Source organism: Euphorbia lathyris, chromosome 1 (genome assembly GCF_963576675.1).
Source record: "Euphorbia lathyris chromosome 1, ddEupLath1.1, whole genome shotgun sequence".
Taxonomy (NCBI): Eukaryota; Viridiplantae; Streptophyta; class Magnoliopsida; order Malpighiales; family Euphorbiaceae; genus Euphorbia; species Euphorbia lathyris.
The window spans coordinates 108,862,205-108,883,413 of NC_088910.1; the positions used below are offsets into that span (position 1 = coordinate 108,862,205).

At 34.8% G+C, this 21,209-nt stretch overlaps 1 protein-coding gene across 1 annotated transcript; it reads left to right on the forward strand.

The window, feature by feature from the left end:
* The first annotated feature begins 3,158 nt into the window (after window positions 1-3,158).
* Window positions 3,159-4,386, forward strand: LOC136210567 (protein INAPERTURATE POLLEN1). Its single transcript, XM_066001890.1, has one exon. The coding sequence runs from the start codon at window positions 3,349-3,351 to the stop codon at window positions 4,132-4,134; it is 786 nt and encodes a 261-aa protein (XP_065857962.1). The 5' UTR covers window positions 3,159-3,348; the 3' UTR covers window positions 4,135-4,386.
* Window positions 4,387-21,209: the final 16,823 nt, after the last annotated feature.

A 21,209-nucleotide genomic window follows, 5' to 3' on the forward strand; every position in this document is an offset into this window, starting at 1 on the left:
ATTAATAACGTAATTTAATCAAAAAATAGAAAAACCCTAACGTGCTCCATACGGTTCTACGTTTTGCTCATGGCATTACATCGTACTCCCTTCTTCGTCGGCCTCCTCGGGCTCCACCGGATGGAAACACTGCTACTGTTTCGGCTCATGAAGCTGGCATTCCTAATCGATCATGGCGGGACCTTTTGCTGGAAAAAGACACCCTTCGTGATGATAAAAGGCGTGAAAACTTGCGTGAATTGGGCCAGATTAGTATTGATTTTGCATAAGAAGATCTCTTGTATCCCAAGGTATCTCTGTCATCGGATGAGAAGGAAAAGTTCCTGAGACCATGGGAAAATACTTTGATTATTAAGCTTTTAGGGAAAAATCTGGGGTACATGACATTATATAAACACGTCACGAATTTATGGAAGCATATTACTATTTAAAATGATGGATCTTGGGAATGGATTTCATGTAATTAAGTTTGATGAACATGTTCTGATGGATGGCCTATGGATTATTCAGGGGAATTACCTGACTGTAAGAACTTGCTCTGCCTCATTCTCCTCCTCGAATTCCTTGATTGAGCCGATGTTGGTTTGGATTCATCTGCACTGCCTTTGTTTTACTATAACTAGGATGTGCTACTTGTGATTGTTGAGGCCATTGGGAATCCGATAAAGGTTGATGATAACAATGCATTTGCGGATCGTGGTCGATTTGCGCGGGTCTGTGTTGAGATTAACTGATGATTCCTCTAATAGCTCATTTTGAGCTTGACGATAATGAGCAAAGGGTTGAATATAAGGGTCTACATATTACATATATGAATTGTGGTCGGTATGATCATGGTTACTAGATGTGTCACTAGCCAAGTGCATATGTGTCATTAAAGGTTCCAAAATCATTTATGGAGGTGGAAGTTCCGAAGAGTGTTAGCCTAGTTCATGCTGATATCAGTGCATCGGAAAAAACCTTTTATTCATGTGGATGAGCCCACATCTTCAATAGGTGGAGGGTATGGTCCCTGGATGTTGGTGCCGAGATGTAAACATGCATCTCGTTTTAAGGCACCATCAAAGATTACGGTAATAGATACATGGGATGTAGTAGTTAACCCCTTTGCGGATACATGAAATGAATGGGAGAAAAATGCAATGGCTCGAAGGAAATCTGTCTCCTTCTCAAGTTCCAAGCCTTCTATTGATATTGTGCGTAAAGTGCGTCCTGGGCGCTTAAGTGATAGCGGCCCGTCAATGGAGAAGGCCTCGACATCGAAATCTACACAGAGTATGAGTTGCCCGAACTCTTTTTCTACACTGGCGTGTATCAATCAGGATATGGTAGACATGGATATTTCTGATTCTCCACCATGTTTTGGCAGTTCACTGGGAGTTCACTGGGTCAAGGGAAAAAGACTCGTTTCTATTTGAAACAGGTGGATGGATTGTCAACTTATTAATATAAAAAAATTAAATAAGGAGGAGATTAGAAGTAGAAAGAGGATCCTCAATAATAGGGAGAGATAAGACTCTTTGAGGAGTGATTTAGAGTAGATCTGTTCATGGGCCGGGTCGGGCTGGGTTTGGGCCGGGTCTAAACGGGCTTGTCACATAATTATGTTGTCTAAGCCCAACCAAGCCCGCACTATATTTATATCGGGCTCGAGCCGGGCTGGACCAAGCTAGAAGAACTAATTCCCAAGCCCAACCCGACTCGGCCCAATTAATATCTTTGTATTTTTAAAAAATTAAAATTAAACTAAAAGATTATACTATAAATATAAATAATAAAATACAATAAACTAAAGTTTAGAGGATTATTTCAATAAAAATCAATTAACGCAATCCTAAATAAAAAAAAATACTTTTTTTTTATAGTAATAAATAAAATAGTAACAAAAATATGTACATGTTCACCAATTCTAAAAAAATATACGGTTTGGAAATTTTTATGTTGAAGAAATTTAAATTTTTTATTTTTGGAATATAAAATTTATTAAACTATAAAAGTTATTAAATTAAAATTATTATTAAAATTTCGGGTTGGGCTGGGCTGGGTCTGGGTTTTGAGACAAATCTCAAGCCCAACCTACTCTATATGCGGGCCTAAGCAGGTTTGGGTCGGGCCGGACTTATTACGAAACATATACGCCCAAGCCCTGTCTTTGAAGAGCGGGCTTGGACGGACTGGACGGGCCAGTGGACTTTTAAACAGGTCTAATTTAGAGTAGTCTCTTGGAGTTGGTTTTTGGCCCAAACCCCTCAAATTTTAATTTAAGAGTCCAACAAATAAGTCTCTTGAAGATGCTCTGAGCTAGTCATTTTAAAGTCGTGTCTGATTATACCCGGTGCAAAATAATATTTTGGCTTATGTATTGTCCCTCTATAGTTTTTAGGGAAGTTTTAGATTTATCTTTAACGTATGAGATAGTAAAATTTTATTTTTAACATTTCCAAGTAAGATCAATTTTACCCCACTCTAAAGAAAAAATTTAATGGGCTGATTTGGACGTTATTTAATTGTCATATTGAGCATTTCAAACAAATTTGTTGATAAAATAAAACAATTTTATTTGTTTTGGAAGGTTGTTTATAACTTTGTTAATAACAAAGTAAATATTTTAACTAGTTTTTTTATGATTAATTTATATAGTAGATTTAATTATTGATATTTTGGTAGATTGATTTTAACTGTATTAGGAAATATTTAAACATAATTTCACCTTTGATATTTTCAAATAAGATTAATTTTATCCATACATAATAAAAAAAAAAATAAACAGACTGTTAATCGTATTTGACTCATGATTTTATTGTAAAATCAGACATTCTAAATACAATTATGCCCAAAATGATTCTAATAAAGTTGCAAATAAATTGACAAAATGTCAATAACTAAGTTTGTGACATCTAACTTAATTACAAAATAAATATCTAAAATGCTTACTATATTATATTATTAAGATAGTTACAAATACCTATTAAAAATATATAAAATTGTATAATTTATGGATAAAAACGTTGATTCATTTAAATAATAGTCAAACATATGCATTTATATTTTCTACCGAATAGAAGTAAAGTTGAACATACTTAAAAATATTAAAAGTTAAATTTTATAATTTTATATGTTAGTATAAATTTCAACTTTTTTAAAAATGATGGGATAAATTTGAAGTTGTTTTATTAAAATTTGAACAAAAAGTATAGAATAACAAAAGGAGTGTTTTACAGCCCAGCCCATTTAAAATCGTCCCTATTAAAGCCCAACTAATGAAATCTCAAATCCCAGAGAGAGCCAATTTTCCCTCCTTGAAGAAACTCCATCGTCTTCTTCCTTGTTTCGTCTTCAACAATCAAAATGCCGATCCCTAGCCCCTTCTCCTTCTTCTTCTCTACCAGAAAAAAACGTTCCGCCATTCCTTTCAAAGATTACTACACCGACTGGTTCAACACTCTCAAGAACCCTCTCCTTCCTCTCCTCACTCAATCCCTCTCTTCCCCTTCCTCACCGGCTCTTCTCTCCTCCCATCTCAATCTCCTCCTCCACCACTTTCTCTCTTACTACGACGCTCTCGATCTCGCCGTCACCACCGATCCAAACAATCTCCCTCACCTCCTTTACCCTTCCTGGCGTAATTCCCTCGAAAAACCCTTCCTCTTTCTCGGCGATCTCCACCCCTATGTTTTCCCCAATCTCGTCCGCTCTTTCCTCGAACAAGAAAACGGCTACGACGAAGATATAAGAACCCTAGTTCTTGTACAGCCGTGGCCGGTCATGATGGCTTGGAAAGATCCCCCGACACGATTGATTATGAAAATTGAACAGATTGAATGTGGATTGAGATTGATGGTGCCTGCTCTTATCGATCGAATGAAAAGGGCGCAGGAGGGGTTTGTGGCCAGAGTTGCGGAGGAATGGGTGAATTGCGGCGGAAAGAAAGAGAAAGTGGAGATTGTGGAGGCAATTACGGCGGAGATGGAGGAATTGGTAAGTGTTTTTCTTTCTGCTAATCGATTAAGGAGGAATATCATATCGGAAATTATTGGCGCTTTGAGTTTGTATCAAGGTGCTCTCTTTCTTGAAGCTTTAGCCCAATTTTTAGTTGGGTTTAGGGATTCTGATTTTTCATGTATGACTCAGTGAGTTTTGTGCCTAATTTATCTATACTTTTAGATTCAACATTTGTACAGTTCTGGTGATTTTGAGTAGTATTATGTTGTTGAAAACGATGACGTTTTCTTAGGGTAACAGGAAATTTCACAAGGTTTATGGTTGTAAATTGTAATCCTTCGAGGCTATGCAGTAAAGATGAAGTGTGATGTGAATAATACTACTATGGAGTAAATTTTACTTCTTTTCAGTGATTGTCTAAATGAAAATTAAAATATTCCAATCTATGTATACTGAATTCATTCATTTTTATTTATTTTAAATTTGTTTTACCTGCTGAATCGTGATTTCTTACATTTTAAAAAATCTATAAAAGTTAAAACTCTCATTTTTAGAATGACAATACAATTCTTTCGATCATACTACAATTTTCAACTAAATTTTATTTTGGGTTAAGGTGCAAAAATACCCCTAACTTTTTGGTTCATGAGCAATTTTACCCCTAACGTCTAAAATTGTGCAATTTTACCCCTAACGTCTAAAATTGTGCAATTTTACCCCTAACATTGGAAGCCAAGAGCAATTTTACCCCTAACGTTAATAAATTGGATCAATTTGAGAAATAATTCATCAAACTGTCTTCTCGGTCATGAATCTTGTTATCTACATTCCATACGTGTCAGTTTATCAGTAACAAATCACAAACATTCATTGGGATGTGAAAAAAATAAAAAAAATAAAAAATATACTTTTTTGTACGGATTAGACAAAAAAAATCAAAAAATCCACCGAATTTATAAATATTAATCTCAAATTCTATTATTAAATTATAAAAAATATGAATTTTTTTTAGAACGAATTATTATGCAATTGGCGCAGAATAATGAATAAAAATATCTGTGTTTTATAATAGTGTTTGAAATTGACTCAATTTATCAACGTTAGGGGTAAAATTGCACCATTTTAGACGTCAATGGTAAAATTGCTCCTGATCCAAAACGTTAGGGGTATTTTTGCACCTTAACGCTTTTATTTTTACTTAAAATAGACTTTCCAATATTCTTTCAATTAAATTACCATTTTCTCTTTTCACCTATTTCCAATTAAGTCTGGTAATGAACTTATAATCGAACCCAATATAATCGAACTTTTATCGAGCTGCTCATTACCTTATCCATACTAGAATTTTTACTCCCCGCAAAACTCTCAATAATAATAAAATCTACATTCGATCGTTGATTTATGCTTCCGATCTTTGATCTACATTCTTTAACCAATTTCGCTTTCAACCGGATAGTTTCAACACAAAATCGAACAAAATCATGTTTTAACAAATCACATTCATCGCAAGAAAGCATTCATAAATTGTAGAAGGGAAAATTACAAAAATGGGTGTAATGGGAGGCCCATTTACATTTTAATACCCATTATCAACCAACTTACATATATAGACTATGCCCTGAAAACTTTCCAGAAATGCCCTTCATATATTTATAAGGACTTTTGCATTTCACCCCTAAACCATTCGCGAAACTTGAACGACGAACACCAAAAACTCGAACGACGAACATCTTCAACACCTCCAATCTTTACATTTCTTCTTCCAGCGACTTCCAACCGATTTCAATGGCAAGAATCGGCAAGAAGGTATGTTATTTTGTGATTTGTGATTAGGTTTGAACGCTTCTATTCCTATAATACCGTGATTTTGCTTCGCATGCGATTTAGAAGTAGGGTTTGCATTTATTGTGTTTTTCTGTTGGTTCATAGCTTCGTTTTGTTATAATGATGCTTAGAAATAGTTAAAATCAGTTGTGGCGACTATATTTTACAGAATCGACCAGTTCGTGAATATGAGTTTACTTCGCGAACATCGCAATCTGCGAAGTAAACTCATGTCCAAGAAGCAGTCGATGCATATGATATTGTTCCGCATATGCGAAGGCGCGAATGCGCTTGTCAGTTCGCGAATGTTATATTCGCGAAGTGAGTATTTAATTGACTAATTTGGTCTACTTTATGATTTGGAAGGGTGATCATTCTAAGTCTAATTCCAAAAAGAGGAAGATGACATCAAAGATACTTAAGAAGAGTATCAAAGACACCTTTAGGTACCCCTACTCCTATGATACGAGAGCTACTAACACAGTTCGTTCTGATGCTGAGGTGATGAAGAAAGTGAAAGAAAAATTATCCACAGTGCAGTTGGCCATGTTCAGGAAAACATGTTTGGGCCATTTGGTGGACTTCGAAGTGTATTCGTTGTCCTCTCCTCTATGCCATGTGCTTACAATGGAGATCAAGCCGAAAGAGGGTAAATCTGGAGAAATGTGGTTCAACATCAATGGTGTTGAAGTGAAATTCGGTCAGCGTGAATTCGCACTCATAACCGGATTGAGACTAGGTGATCCATTACCAATTCTTAAACGGATGAGCAATTATAAAAGGGAAAACAGATTGAGGAACCTCTATTTTGGAGGTAGAGAGAGCATAAATCATAAAAATATATTCGATACCTTCTTAGAGACTAATTGGGAAAAAAAATAACGATGATGCGGTGGCAATGGCTATGTTGTTCGTTATACACAGGTTCCTACTCACAACTGATGCAGTGAAAAAGGTTGATGACAATATCATCAACCTAACTGATTTCCCCACTGTATTTAACTCGTTTCCATGGGGTGTGCCTGCTTGGGATGAGCTGTACAAGACGATGGAACGTGGGATCCCAGGAAGGAAGAAGGCATTTGACACGTACAACGCGGAAGAAGGAAAGAAGAAGGTCATCCCGTATCAGCTTCATGGATTAGCACAACGTTCCATGTATGTTTCCTATATTCATGTGATTTACTTAATGTTATATTTCAACTGTAATGATTTTTATTTAATACTTTGTAGGCTTGGATATTGGAGATATTGCGTGCACCCCCTAAATACTATTTGAGGAGACCAAAGAACGTGTACCCTCGTATATGTCGGTGGATAAGTGCAAAGAATATAACTTACTTAGAAGCTGAAGAAATATTTAAGGTAAGTACATACGTCTTGTGTACAGAATTAATGTGTGCTTATGGAGTTGGGTTTGATTTTTCATGTTTTCAGTCAGCTGATGTGCAAGCATCTGAACTTGTTATCGAGGAAGACGATGCAAAGTGTGATTGGTATGCGCCAATGAAGGATTATTTTGATGGGAAAGCCGTAGACCTTGACCTTGATCTGTTATTCGCACCTTATAAGGGGTCTGAGCTAAGTCAAGAAGAGGAGAACAATGAGGAAGAGAATGAGGTACATAATGAGGAAGAGAATGCTGTAGAGAGTGACGAAGAGAATGCTGTAGGTAATCAGGGCGAAGAGGATGTTGGAAATGAGGAGGAAGAGTATGTTTATATAGATGAGGAGGACATAATTAGAAACGAGAAGAGGTGTAAGAAGAAGAATGAAGTGAATGTACTGGCAAATGAGGAAGAAGAAAGGAAGGCAAGGATGCAGGAGAGATTCGAAATGTTGAAGGTGGAGCTTAAAGAATCATTGGCAGATGAATTCGAGCGGAAGATGAGATCGGAGCTCAGTGAGTCTAATAGGCGGGAGAGGGTGGAGTTGAAGGAGGAGTTGATGGCAGAGTTGAAGGTGGAGTTCAAGGAGGAATTGAGGGCAGAATTGAAGGTGGAGTTGAAGGAGGAGTTGAGGGCAGAGTTGAAGGACGAGTTGAGGGTGGAGTTGAAGGACGAGTTGATGGCGAAGCTACGGGCTGTGAGTAAGGCAGATCGGGTGGGAGAGTGTATTGGATGTGATATGTATACGAATTTCGACTCTGTGGGGGAAATAGGTGGGGATGTGGTGGAGGCGAACGTTGTAGAAGAGCATGGTGCGGAACATATCGAAGAAGAAAAGAAGAATGAAGACCAGGATATGAAAGAAGATCATAGTGGAGTAGATAAGAAGGAAGAGGGTGAGAGGAAGGAAGAGCAATGTGGAGGGGATAAGAAAGAAGAGGGTGAGAGGAAGGAGGAGCAGTGTGGAGGGGATAAGAAAGAAGAGGGTGAGAGGAAGGAGGAGCAGTGTCGGGAGGTGATTGAAATCGACGATGACACGGAACCACAAGAGATGCTCCCTGAAAAGGTATATGACAGTTTTTATACATGTAGTTTTATATTTATTTTTAAATATGTTCCTTACAGTGTGTTGGTCGTTATGTTTTGACAGGAAGCAATTATCACTTTAAGCGAGAACACACAAGCCGTGATAGATGATGTGTATAAGCCTCAGCCGTTAAGGGCGGTGCGACAAAGGAAGCGATCACATCACGTGACAACACCGTACATCGAGGAAAAGAAAAGAAAAAGGTGTAAGAAGGTGGCTATGAAGGGAACTAAGAAGGTAGACAATAAGCGAACTAAGAAGGTAGATCAGTGTATGGATATTGTCGCATCACAGAGTCCCGCCTTTCCTAGAGCACCTCCTGTACCTACGTCATGGTCAGTCCGGATTGATAAGGACGATGTGTCTACGTATGAGGTATGGAGGAATTTTTGCAACAAAAAGTCATCAAGGATAGTCAATGGAGCCGGAAATCCCGTGGTTCATACAAGCTGAGACACCGGGAAAATATTGGGACGGGGAAGCAAATCAACTTCGCGAACATACATCCTGATCTGCAAAAGAGTGTATTCGCGAACATCAACTTCGCGAACATACCTCCTGATCCGCAAACGAGTGTATTCGCGAATTCGCATATAACTGAATTCGCGAAGTTGTCCATCTATTCGCGAAGTTGTTTTACAGAAACTAAAACACATTATTTCGATACAACCAAACATTCTAAAAACACACATTATTTCGATACAACCAAACTTTCTAAGAACACACATTATTCGACTAGTTCAACTACACATAAACTACATTAATCCCTCATATCAATCCCAACAGACTGCTCGGTCTCAAAAATTTCTATAGCTTCATGGATTGTGTCGATATAGTCAGATGGAAGACTTGACCATGGTGTTTCGGCATGTCTCCAGACTTCACTGCAATTGTTTTTCTGCGCACTTGCTCGTTGGAGAGAAATAGATGCATCAAGAAATGATTTCCAATTTGCACATAAAGAAGTTGGATAAGCATCATGAAGCTCATAAAATGCAGTAGATGGTGTCACTTTCAGGAAAAATATTACAGAAATATTTTTCCTCTGCGTATAGTTTGCTCTGAAAACCCTCGTGTTTTCAAACAACAATCGAGAAAAATACGCATTCCATGCATCAAGTGGCATAAACCATTTCATAAATGTTTGTACGTTTGCAGGAATCGTACCTCCACACAGACCGTCACACCATTCAGATAAAGAAAATTCCATTGGTATGTAATGCATGTAGCATAGGAACCAACACATGTGCATTGAGCTCCTGGGGAACTTTCCCCTTATTGGAAGTTTGAAACAAGACATAAACGGGAAATCAGGATGAAACATTTCCGGTTTAATAAATGTTTGTCCATAAGAGCGGACAACATCAAATTGATATTCAATCATCTTTTGAGTACACTCAGACTGGTTGAGGGTTGTGATGATGCTATATTCCATGGGGAAGTTGGATGGATCCATTTTCACAAGTGGTGTTAATGGAGACTGGGATGTGTGGGTCTTATAGAAAGCATAAAGCGAACTATCCCATGTGCTATCTAATGAATCATTACCGAACCCACTACCCCATGTGTTATCTACTGAATCATTACAGAACCCACTACCCCATGTGCTATCTATTGAACCATTACAGAACCCACTACCCCATATGCTATCTACTGAATCATTACAGAACCCACCATCCCATGTACTATCTACTGAATCATGGGACAGGACCCACTACCCCATGTGCTATCTACTGAATTAGTAAACATAATTTTACAAAACATAAAAAAGCTTCATCGTACAAAGTCATTACAATAATTAATCTCACAAGACATAAGGATACATGTTCTTACAAAAAATAAGGATAAATTTTGCTCAAACCGCATCAATTGTTCGAAGTCCTAGAACTTCGTGAACTTGCTATTGTACTGGGAGTTTGAATTGTATTTGGCAACGGTCGGTCACAATTCAACCTATTATTCCCTCTATTCCCACATCGGCTACATACCATTGGCAATGGGTTTTCACCTTGTGACGGTCTTCTGTTCTGACTTCTTGGTTGTCCAACTGGGGCAGAACCTCTTACAGGGGGAAGCACATTCCTTGGAGGGTCACAGTTTGTCCACTCCGTCTGGGGTCCGAGTGGGTAGATGCACTCTGCGTAAGCTAATCTAACTGCGTTGTTGGTGTAATATTTATCAACCCATTGGTATGCGTTACTTAGTCGATTCTCACATGCAACTTTACATACATGTTTACAAGGAAATTGAGAAAGTTGCCATTGCCTACACGTGCAAGTACCTGCATTTAAGTCAACAATACCCCCTTTCCCTTGGTCCCCAATCTGAAATGTGTGTTGGTTTATTCCACTGAATATACATGGTATAGCTTTAGTAACATGTTTCTTCATCTTCCGTTCACTGTCCAATGACAGATAATGTTCTCGTGCTCCTGGAAATGGAAAATGAAGGTAATGTATCAGCTAAATTACCATAAATGACAACGTATAAAATATTTACCAGCCGCTGTTTGTCTTTCGTAGAACCATCGTTGCACAGTAGTTCTAATGTACTCTATCAACATTGTGATGGGCAAACGTCTTCCTTCAACCATTACCGCGTTCCATGATTCAGCAATGTTTGTTGTCATTATATTAACGACGGATATGAAAATATGCACGCGACCATCTCTGGATACCAGCTTGCTCTAGATATACTGCTGCTGGGCCATGTAGCTCACGTAGTCGAGTGAATGCTTCAATAAAATCTGAAACCCTGTAAGCTTTAGCAGCTCCCCAATACACATCGCCTATCTTTCTAACTGACCTGAATTTGGCCTGCAGGTTCATTTTCAAATGGTGACAACAACATCCATGTATTGCATTTGGAAACACCAAATTCACAGCATAGTCAATTCCTTTATGCCTATCCGAGATGATGGCAAAATTCTCTATGTCCCCAATACATTCTTTGAGCTTGGTCATGAACCAACTCCAAGCCTCGTTGCTCTCGTTTGGTCCAACCCCAAAAGCGATAGGATAAATCTAGTTATTACCATCTTTCCCAACTGCAATGTACAATTGTCCTGGATACTTACCTTTTAGGAAGGCTCCATCAACGCAAATGACAGGCCGAATGTGTTCTTTAAAAGCTCCAAGTGAAGGACCAAACGCCATAAAGAAGTACTGAAAATGATCAGCATCGTCGGTTTGAATATGTGTTACTGTACATGGGTTGCATGCTTTCAACGTCTCACAGTAGTCCGGCAACAACATGTATGACTCTTCCGGTGAACCCATCACATCTTCTATTGCCCAATTCCTTGCTCTCCAAGCCTGCATATACGACAAGTTTATTTTGTATTGGGTCTCAAAATCTTTCACAATGTCCTTTGGTCTAAACACTCTACCCTGGATATCAAACTTAGCTGAAAGTAGCATGCCAGCCACTCGTTTTCCCGCTTGCCTGTGATGTGGTAACATTTGATCCCTAGAACATGTGTGGTTGTCCATTGTATCCATTCTTCGGAGCCTAAACATACTTGAATTGGATATCGCAATTCCTCTAGCACGCCATTTACATACATCCGAATGTCTACATCTAACCTCAAACATGGACTTGTTAGACTTGTACACTTTCCATTCGAACCTGTTATTCACTGCGTATTTACCTAGCGCATCCTGCAATTCTCGTTTGTTGGAGAACATGTCGTGTACCTTTAAACCAACGACCCCTTTCGATGAACTATCTTCAATAGTAAACTTAGGTGCATCATGGATCTCAGGTAGCCATCGAAATGGATCACTCCTCTTCCTTATTGTTTCCACATTCTCTGTCAATACCCTGCTTTGGGGAACAGCTTCGCAATGCGATTGTCTCAGAGGGGTAGGTTGTCCATCATTTACCGTTTCCTCTGTGTCATCATGACCCCAAATGTCATCGTCGTACATCTGGTCCTCCGGTTGATAAACCGGATTCGAGCTAATATCTTCTAAACCAGGAGTGTTGGATGCAATATTGCACTCAGTGATTGGTTCTTTTCCTGGCCTATGAGGGGGCGTTCAACAGTTGTGTTGTCTACTTCAGGATTTGTTTCAAATACAACTGTGGCATTGGCATCACAACTTGAATGAATAACATTCTCTACCTTCGTGACTCGCGGTTGGATTGTTCGTAACTCAAAATTAGCATATAGTGGGGTAACAGCGTCAGTTTTCATCCGACAATAATCTAAAAAACACTCAACATTACTTAAATCAACAATCGGAACTACTGCCCCAGGTAGTTGCTTTCGTCCGATAGTTAACTGCATAGTCATATGCAGATCAAATGACATTGGATCAACATGAGCAGTAGTGTATACTATCTCTTGCAGGCTTTCCAAGCTCAATCCCGGAGACAGCTTCAGCAATTTCTTCTCGCCCCCCTCGTATGTCATGGTCTTACCAACTGTTTTCCACCGACCATTCCACATGATCACACACAACACAAACTGGTCTGACATTCCTCTATCAATAATAAACAAAAAAAAAGGAATGAGATAACAGAATGTAATAACATCATGAAATAACATACACTTCGCATAATTCGCAGTAATTCGATTATGCGAATTCACATATTACGCAAATACATTCGCAGACTTCGCATACTTCGCAAATACGTAAAATATGCGAATTATGCGAACCCAATGACGGAACACCATATCTTCGCATACTTCGCGTATATTCCATATGCGAATTCCGCGAAGTATGCGAACAACAAACACATACACGGCCTTCAATAGACTTCGCATATTAAGATTTCGCGAAGCGAAATCATAATATGCGAAGCACGCGATCTTCCGCACGAAGTTCAGATTTACAAATTTCTAACCTCAAAAGTAAACTGCTGCTGAAACTAACATCAACGAGTTCAAAGCGATTTAACCATATGAAACTAACATCATACTTACATGACAAGGCTTGGGCTTTGATTGATGAAGGATCTTAAGGAAAAAAAAAAGAGAGAGAAAATCGCGAACTGTGAGAGTGAGAGTGAGATTTATCGCGTAAAAAGAGAGAAGAGGGGATGATCTGATTAAGTATCTTATATATATATATATATATATGTAAGGGTAAAATACATGAATATCATAATTAAGTAAAAAATTACAACTAAGTCATATCACCAAACTTAATTCTTAATATGTCACTTTTCTTTATATATTATGATTTTATATTATAATTTAAAAATTATAGACTTCAATTCATAAATCATAAACCCTAGAAAATATATTCTAGACTTCTAATTTATAAATTCTAATCCATAAAATATATTATAAGTACTGATTTTACTAGTTTGAGATAATCCAAAATTATGACTTGACATAGTTGTAAATAATTTTTAGAACATGAATTTCTGTGTAATTTTCCCTATATGTAAGTTGAACAATAATGGATCTTAAAATGTAAATGGGCCTCCCATTACACCCATTTTTGTAATTTACTCATTGTAGAAACATAAAATAAGACAATGAATTAACTAAAATAATTAAGCAATATTAACACAAATAGTTTATCAAGTTTCACACGAGTTTCAAAAGGTTGCTGTATAATTTCAAATGAATTTCACCTGATTTCACCTATGAAATTGGGTGTCATGTAAATCTGATTGAAAGTGTTATAAAGCATCAACTCAAATGTTTCAAATAGTTCTCACTGGGCTTAGCCCTATATGTTGAAGAATCCTATAAACAAATCAGTAGATGGATGGGTTTCAAAATCGATATCAAAGCCCAAGCCTCATAAAACTTGCCCAGGCCTACTGATCTGGTTTAAAAAAGAGCTATGAAAGTCATAGGGAAATTTACATAGAACTTCAAATTTTAAAAAATATCTAAAATTTTATTTATAAAATAACAATTAAATCATATTACAAAACTTAATTCTTAATATATCACTATTTCCTATATATATATATATATATATATATATATATATATATATATATATATATATATATATAATTTTATACCCTAATTCATAAATTTTAAATTTTAATTCATAAATTATAAACCCTAAAAAATATATCTTAAACATTTAAGTCATAAAATCTAATTCTTAAAATATATGAAAAATAACTATTTCCTTAGTTTGATATTATTTAAATTAGTACATTAAATAAATAATTTTTCAAATCTGAATTTTTTTTATGTGAATTTCCCTTTTTGAAAATTATGTTGACACTCTTTAGTGCTCAGTTCATACTTGATTGAAATTCAAGATGTACACATATTTAATTAGAAATGTTTATTCAAGTGGACACATGACATTGCACCTTATGTCAACTTTAATAAACTGGCACGAACAAAATATATAGCTCCATCGCTAGTAACTATGTAAATTCATTTTTGTTGGGAGAGAATTAAATTAAATATTATATATAGCAACATGTGATCAACAACTCAAACAAATTAAATTAAGAATTAAAATACATCAGATTATAACTAATTTCATGCTATATTTTGTTTACTTTTGCAGGTTTTCTCTTTTTGCTAAAGAAGTTTATAACTTGAAATTAAGTTAGGGGTAAAACCCCAATTCAAGTATAAGACAGTCAAATTAGGGGACATTGCAGCTAATATAAACTAATTTAATCAAAACATGGATTTTTTGATAAAATTAATTAATTCAATGCAAGCAAGTTCCAAATAATTGATGGTCCACCATATAATTAAATATATGCAAGCATGCACGTTCTTGTATATATTTATAGTTGAAGAGCTTGACTTCCACTCCTCCTATTTGGGTCTTAACAACATGTGCTGCTTTTAATTAGGGTTTGGTAAAAATGCTTTCTAAATTGCAACTTCCTAACTACTTTTCATTTTTAATATATGATAAAATAGTCAAATAAATCTTATGTGAACCGTAATGTTGTCCTAAAAGGTGAAGAGGTGAATAATAGTGAATGCGGTACAAGTAATAAATAATAAGTAGATTATCATTTCCATAAGGATTGAATGAACAATATAACACTTATTGGATCGAACAGTTAGTTTAAGAAGTTTCTTGAATTGATTTTTCGATGGTTGAACATGTCTAACTTTTCTTAGGTAGAATGTGAAGTTAATTTAAATATAATTCAAACTGATCACGAAATAACCAAATATGTATATGGAACAGGCAGAACACAACTAGAACAAGCAGTTCACATTCATTCTCTTATTCAAATGCATAAATTGTAAAGATCTAAGGTATCTTTCTATAAAATTCACATGAGTCAAGTCTTTCGTCTTCCTAGGATCTATTAATTACTTACCAACCAAGTCTCATTCCATTGCCTCATGATTAAGAAAACAAACAAAAAAAAAAAAACAGATTCCTAAGAATCACCTTTAGTAATTAGGCCTTTTATGTCTCCAATCCAAGCATAAATGTAATTAACGAGTTTTATACTTTTTAATCCAAGTCTCCTTACAATTAATTAGCTTTTTAATATGAAGCGATCAGTTTCATGCATTAAGTTCCTCATTAACTAATCTCTTACTAATTATTATGTACTTTAAAACAAACGAAACGGCATATTGAACCACCAGTCCTTGACTGGTTTTCCTAAAATGAACTACCCCTCCATGGTCAAGGAAGAAAGTGCTATCATGGAGGAGGAAGATATATATATATATATATATATATATATATATATATAATACTTGAAAAATAAATGAAGAAAGAAGATGAAGAAGAGGTAGTCAAAGAAATTAAATGATTAAATTAATGATGATTCTTTACAAACTGAAGTTGCCTTTATACAAACATCGAGAAGTAAAGAAAAAACTAATGAAAAATTACAACTTGCATGAAGTAAACTGAATATACCCAAAATTGCTTTTGAACAAGCAGCTTCTTTGCACAGAGAGCATATTGTGAATAGTTTGCAACACTGTTTGGTTCAACCAATTAGATCACAAAAGCTACCAATTTTCGTATTATTTTAATGATCTTAGAGTTAATGGATCCTTCACTCAAGCGCTGAAGCATGTGCAATGTAATCTTCCACTTTTAAGGCTACCAATGAGAGAAGACGTTGAGATGATATGAATAAAATATTCAATTGAGTGTTGCATCTACTTTCTGTTTTGGCTGGCTTTCAAAGGTTTTGGATCAGTTCCATTCATCAATCACACCCATGTTTCCTTCCTATGATTCTCTTTCGATTGGTTGAATACCTATAAAAATAGATAGAAAAGAAGGGAAACATGCCCCTAAACAACATCTAATTGTCTTAGAAAAACCATGGAATGACAAATATAAACTACTATAATTTTCTCTCATCATACACCTTCCCATAACTTCCAACTGTATAGTTCTTCATGATTTCACGGTGCAACATCGTATGAAAAGCATCACCTCGATCTAACATCCAAGATTCAAAAGGACAACCAATAGATAAAAGTAAGGCATCTTGTACCTTACTGGTTACAACGTGTGTAACTTTATTATTGTCATCCTTCTTTAGCAGCCTACAATTAGCCTTTATATGTGCAAACTTTCCATAACTCCAGCACTCTAGTTTTCTTCCATTCCTTCAATTGTCTCTACCATTGCTCGATTTTGATCTTCCTCATCCTCAATTAAAGTTCCATTCATTGCTTCTCCCTCTGCTCCCAATGTTTAAGGTAGAGCATGCTGATGTACTTTCACCAGAATCAATTCTTTGCACTTCTTTGGCATAAATTCAATCTGTGACATCACTAAATGACAACTTTCCCTTGCCAATAGAATTACTATTTGTGACCTTCATAAGCTCCTAACTATTAGGTAATAATGAGGCTAAAAGAATTAAAGCAAAACTTCCTCATTAAAGGTAATTTCCACAAATATACTTGTGCGATAATGGTATTGAACTTAATAATATTTTCTGCCATTAAAAAACTATCACTCATTCTCAAATTAAATAGTTTTTTCATCAAATGTACCTTATTCTTGGTGGAAGGATTCTCTTACATATCCGACAATATTCTCATCCTCTCATTTGTCATCTCGGCTTCTCCTTCATTATAGGTGACATTCTGTGGCAGCTTCAACCTGATCAATATTTATCGATCGAGAAGTTCCCAATCTTCTATCTTCATTTCCTCTGGTTTTTCTCCGGAAAGCAGAAAGTGCAACTTTTTGTTGTATAGATAATCTTTAATTTGTAATCTCTAGAAAGAAAGGCCAATTCCATCAAACTTGTTTATTCTAGAACCTACTCATCTAATCTTGTCATTGCCCAAACTAGATTGCTCTGATTCTAGTTGTTAGCAATTTAAATGACACAACAACAAATTCCTCTTTAGGATACAATGAAAAACACAGAATAAAAACACGAAATGAAGAACAGAAACAAACAAGAAAGAACACATAATTTTAACAAGTTTCACCCAAAGAGGGCTACTTCCTCAGAGCTACTGCATTAATCACTTTCACTATATGAGAATGAAGGAACAAGTACTACAATACTCAAACACTTGCTCACTATCCAACACTCGACCGTGGTGTTGAAAAGGATGAGGAAGTTGTGCTTCCTAAGAGAGAGGTTTCTGGACATGTTGTGACGCCTCTTAAGTCGACATCCCGCAAGGTCAGCTGGCGATGAACTGAGGGAGGGCGAGGTATCGGCCGATCTTGGAACCAAGGATGATGACATCATGGTTTCCTTCATGGAATAACAAAAAACAAAAGAGTTTTGTTTATCATCACATATATCTGGCTCATTGAAAGATCATGAAGTTGTTTCTAAAAAAAATACTATTAAATCGATTCTGGGTGAAGTGTGTTTCTTGTCGTGATGCTAAAAACAGTTTCAAACACTGCCTATTATTATTACTCTATCATAACTTATGATATTAAAGATGTAGATTCAAACTTTTCTGATTTACTTTTTGAATTAAACTAGTTTTTGGCCCGTGCGATGCACGGATTCATCTTAATATATAAATATTAATAAAAATACAATCTAATAATTACAATCAATGACATAAATGTGTTATATAAATTAAATATTATTATTTGATTTTCACATTTACTTTAAATAATATTTTTATAGATAAATATAATAATAAAATAAAAACTAATATATCATATATTATATTATATTTTTTATCAGTAAAAAAGGAGGAAGTGACACCTCAGTTCCATCGTTACTGTTTTATATTATATATAGAATAGATATGTAGAGAATTAGAGAGATTTTAGGGATTAATTTAAATTCTGTAGTACTCTTAGATATATGGGATAAAATAATCTTTTTATAGATAAATATATATAATAAAATTAAAATTAATATATTAAATTTTTTATCACTAAAAAAGGAGGAAGTGACACCTCAGTTCCATCGTTACTGTTTTATATTATATATAGATTATAATTTTATTTATATTTAATTGTACTCTTTTTTTCTATTAATAAATAATTATCTTTATTCTCAAATACTATGAGACAAAATATCATTTGAAAGGCAACAAAAATATTAAATCCGATTTGAAACTTTAAGATTTTTATCACATGAGCTAGCTAATATGTTACTATATGAGGAAAAACATATTGGTGAACCGACAATTAGTAAGAAATTCATCACATTGATTAAATTTTCTAATTTGGAAGTCTACCTAGCTAACAACCTGCCAACCATGCTATTTATAATATAATAATATTTCACACTACTCATTAAATATTCCTATAAATTAGGAATTTAAGTAATTTTTTATTCTAAATATCACTTTTTAAAACCATGTATAGGTCTCATTTAGACGCTTAAAATAAAAAAATTCATTCCGATTTTTTCTAATTAGTCTTTTTAGACGATTTTTAGCCGTCTAGATCTAGATCGCCTCGACGCCACCTAAACCGTCTAGACGGCCTAAGCAACGATAGACTAAAACAATTTTTATTATGAAATTATTTTTTGCTTTATTATAATTCACTTTTAAGTTGTTTCAATGATATTATTGTTGAAATATTGATATTTACACAATTTTAAAGATATATGTTACAAATTTTCTATACTAAATAATTTTCTATTATTATTTTGGAAAAAATACGAAAAGAATGCTCGTGGTTTGCCCAATTTACAAACAGAATCATGTGGTTTAAAAGTTTGTAAATAGAGTTATGTGATATTTTTTATTTACAAAAGAAAGTATTACGGTTACCAGTAGTTTTCACATAGTCAGTGACTGACCAAGTGAATTTGGTCAGTCACCGTTAGATCTAGGAGGTGTAAATATAAGCCATATGATTGTTTTAATCTCTACCATGTGATTTTAATAAGTCTAGATCTAACGGTGACTGACCAATTCACTTGGTCAGTCACTGACCAGGTGAAAATCACTGGTACGGTTACACAGTTAAGTTCTGATTATAACCAAAGACATTTTTATCTTTTAAAAAAATTATTCTTACATATCAGCTAAAAACAACCCCCAAAAGAATAACTCCCTAAACCGAAACAATAAATCTATTTTTTTTTTTTTACGTTTTTACTAATTTGACAGTTTATAAACCAAACTGATATTTAAATTTATTTTACACAGTTGGAATTTGATTTTGGATCTGTGTTTTGTCAATATATAAAATGTAATTTCAAGAAATTAAAAAATGATCTGGATTGTCATCAGAACTTAACACTTTAATTTTAAATACTTTGTTTTGTAAAAAAACAAACATACCACATACCTCTATTTGCAAATAGAGCAAACCATGAATATTTTTGTACTTTACCCTATCATTTTAGATATTATAACACATATTTTAATTGAATTTATATAACAATTTATTGATTAACAAATAAAAAATACAAAAATACAAATCTGATTAATACCTAAAAGCATTGTCTATCCAACTAGCATTTAACGTTTTTTAGAACCTTGCTAAGGCCCCGTTTGTTTACTTACTTATAAGCTGCTGTTTGCTTTTCGCTCTAAACAGGAGATATTATACCGTTTGGTTAGAATTAAAACACAATTGCTTATTCCTGTTCGACAAGGAATCAACTGCTGATTCCAACAACAGTCGGATACTGCTTTTCTATTCTAATTATACACGTTTGCCAACTTTTCCTTTAAATACCCTCTCTTAATCCAACTTTTCCAATCTGAAATTAACGTTAACTTCAAAAAAAAAAATCACTATCTTTGGCTTTTTCTTTCCTTATGGCGTCAACATCGAAGGCAGGTATGTATTTTCACTCTCTCCTAGCTTTAATTGTTTTCATTGTTAATGGATGCAATAACAATTTTTTTTTTTTAATAAAAGAGGCTGATCCTTTTAATTTTTTCTTAACCTGTACATATCTAGTTGATTTTTGTGTTATGTTCTTATTTTTTTTGATTGAGGTTTGATCCTTCTATTTCTGTTTCTTTGCCCTTAGACACAACTTAACGGAGTAATATTAATGACGTGTCTCGTTCCGTTATCGAGACCTAAATTGATACTCTTTTTTAAACATTAAGCCTATATTGGTACTATTTTATATGTAGAACCTAAATTGATAGTTTCGATTCTAATATTTGACACACCTCTGCACCACAGAAATTCACTTTACCATGTGTTGAAATTTCATCACTAAATGGGGTTATCAGAATTCAATATCTCGATCACTTTAACAAATTTTGAAGTACTTAAACTAATTGTATTTGGGATGATAAAATAAAATATTATCAACTTCAAAACTGAATTGATACATAAACTTCGTTTTGGACTAAACTCTGAACCTTGCTTGCCAACTCCAAAGGCCAAATTAACGTTTCATTCAGATAGTATCTCTCAACTTCAACTTTTATTTTAGTTTTAGTTTGTGACTGTCTCCAAAATCATAAAATATGTGTACAAAGAAATACTAAAATCTTATTTCTTGCTCCATTAGTATTAGCTCTATTTATTATTAGATACAATTTGTCAGACTCCAACTGATATGTTCCTTATAATTTGTGTTCCATTTTGGTTTAGTTTTATGTCCTCTTTTGTCAT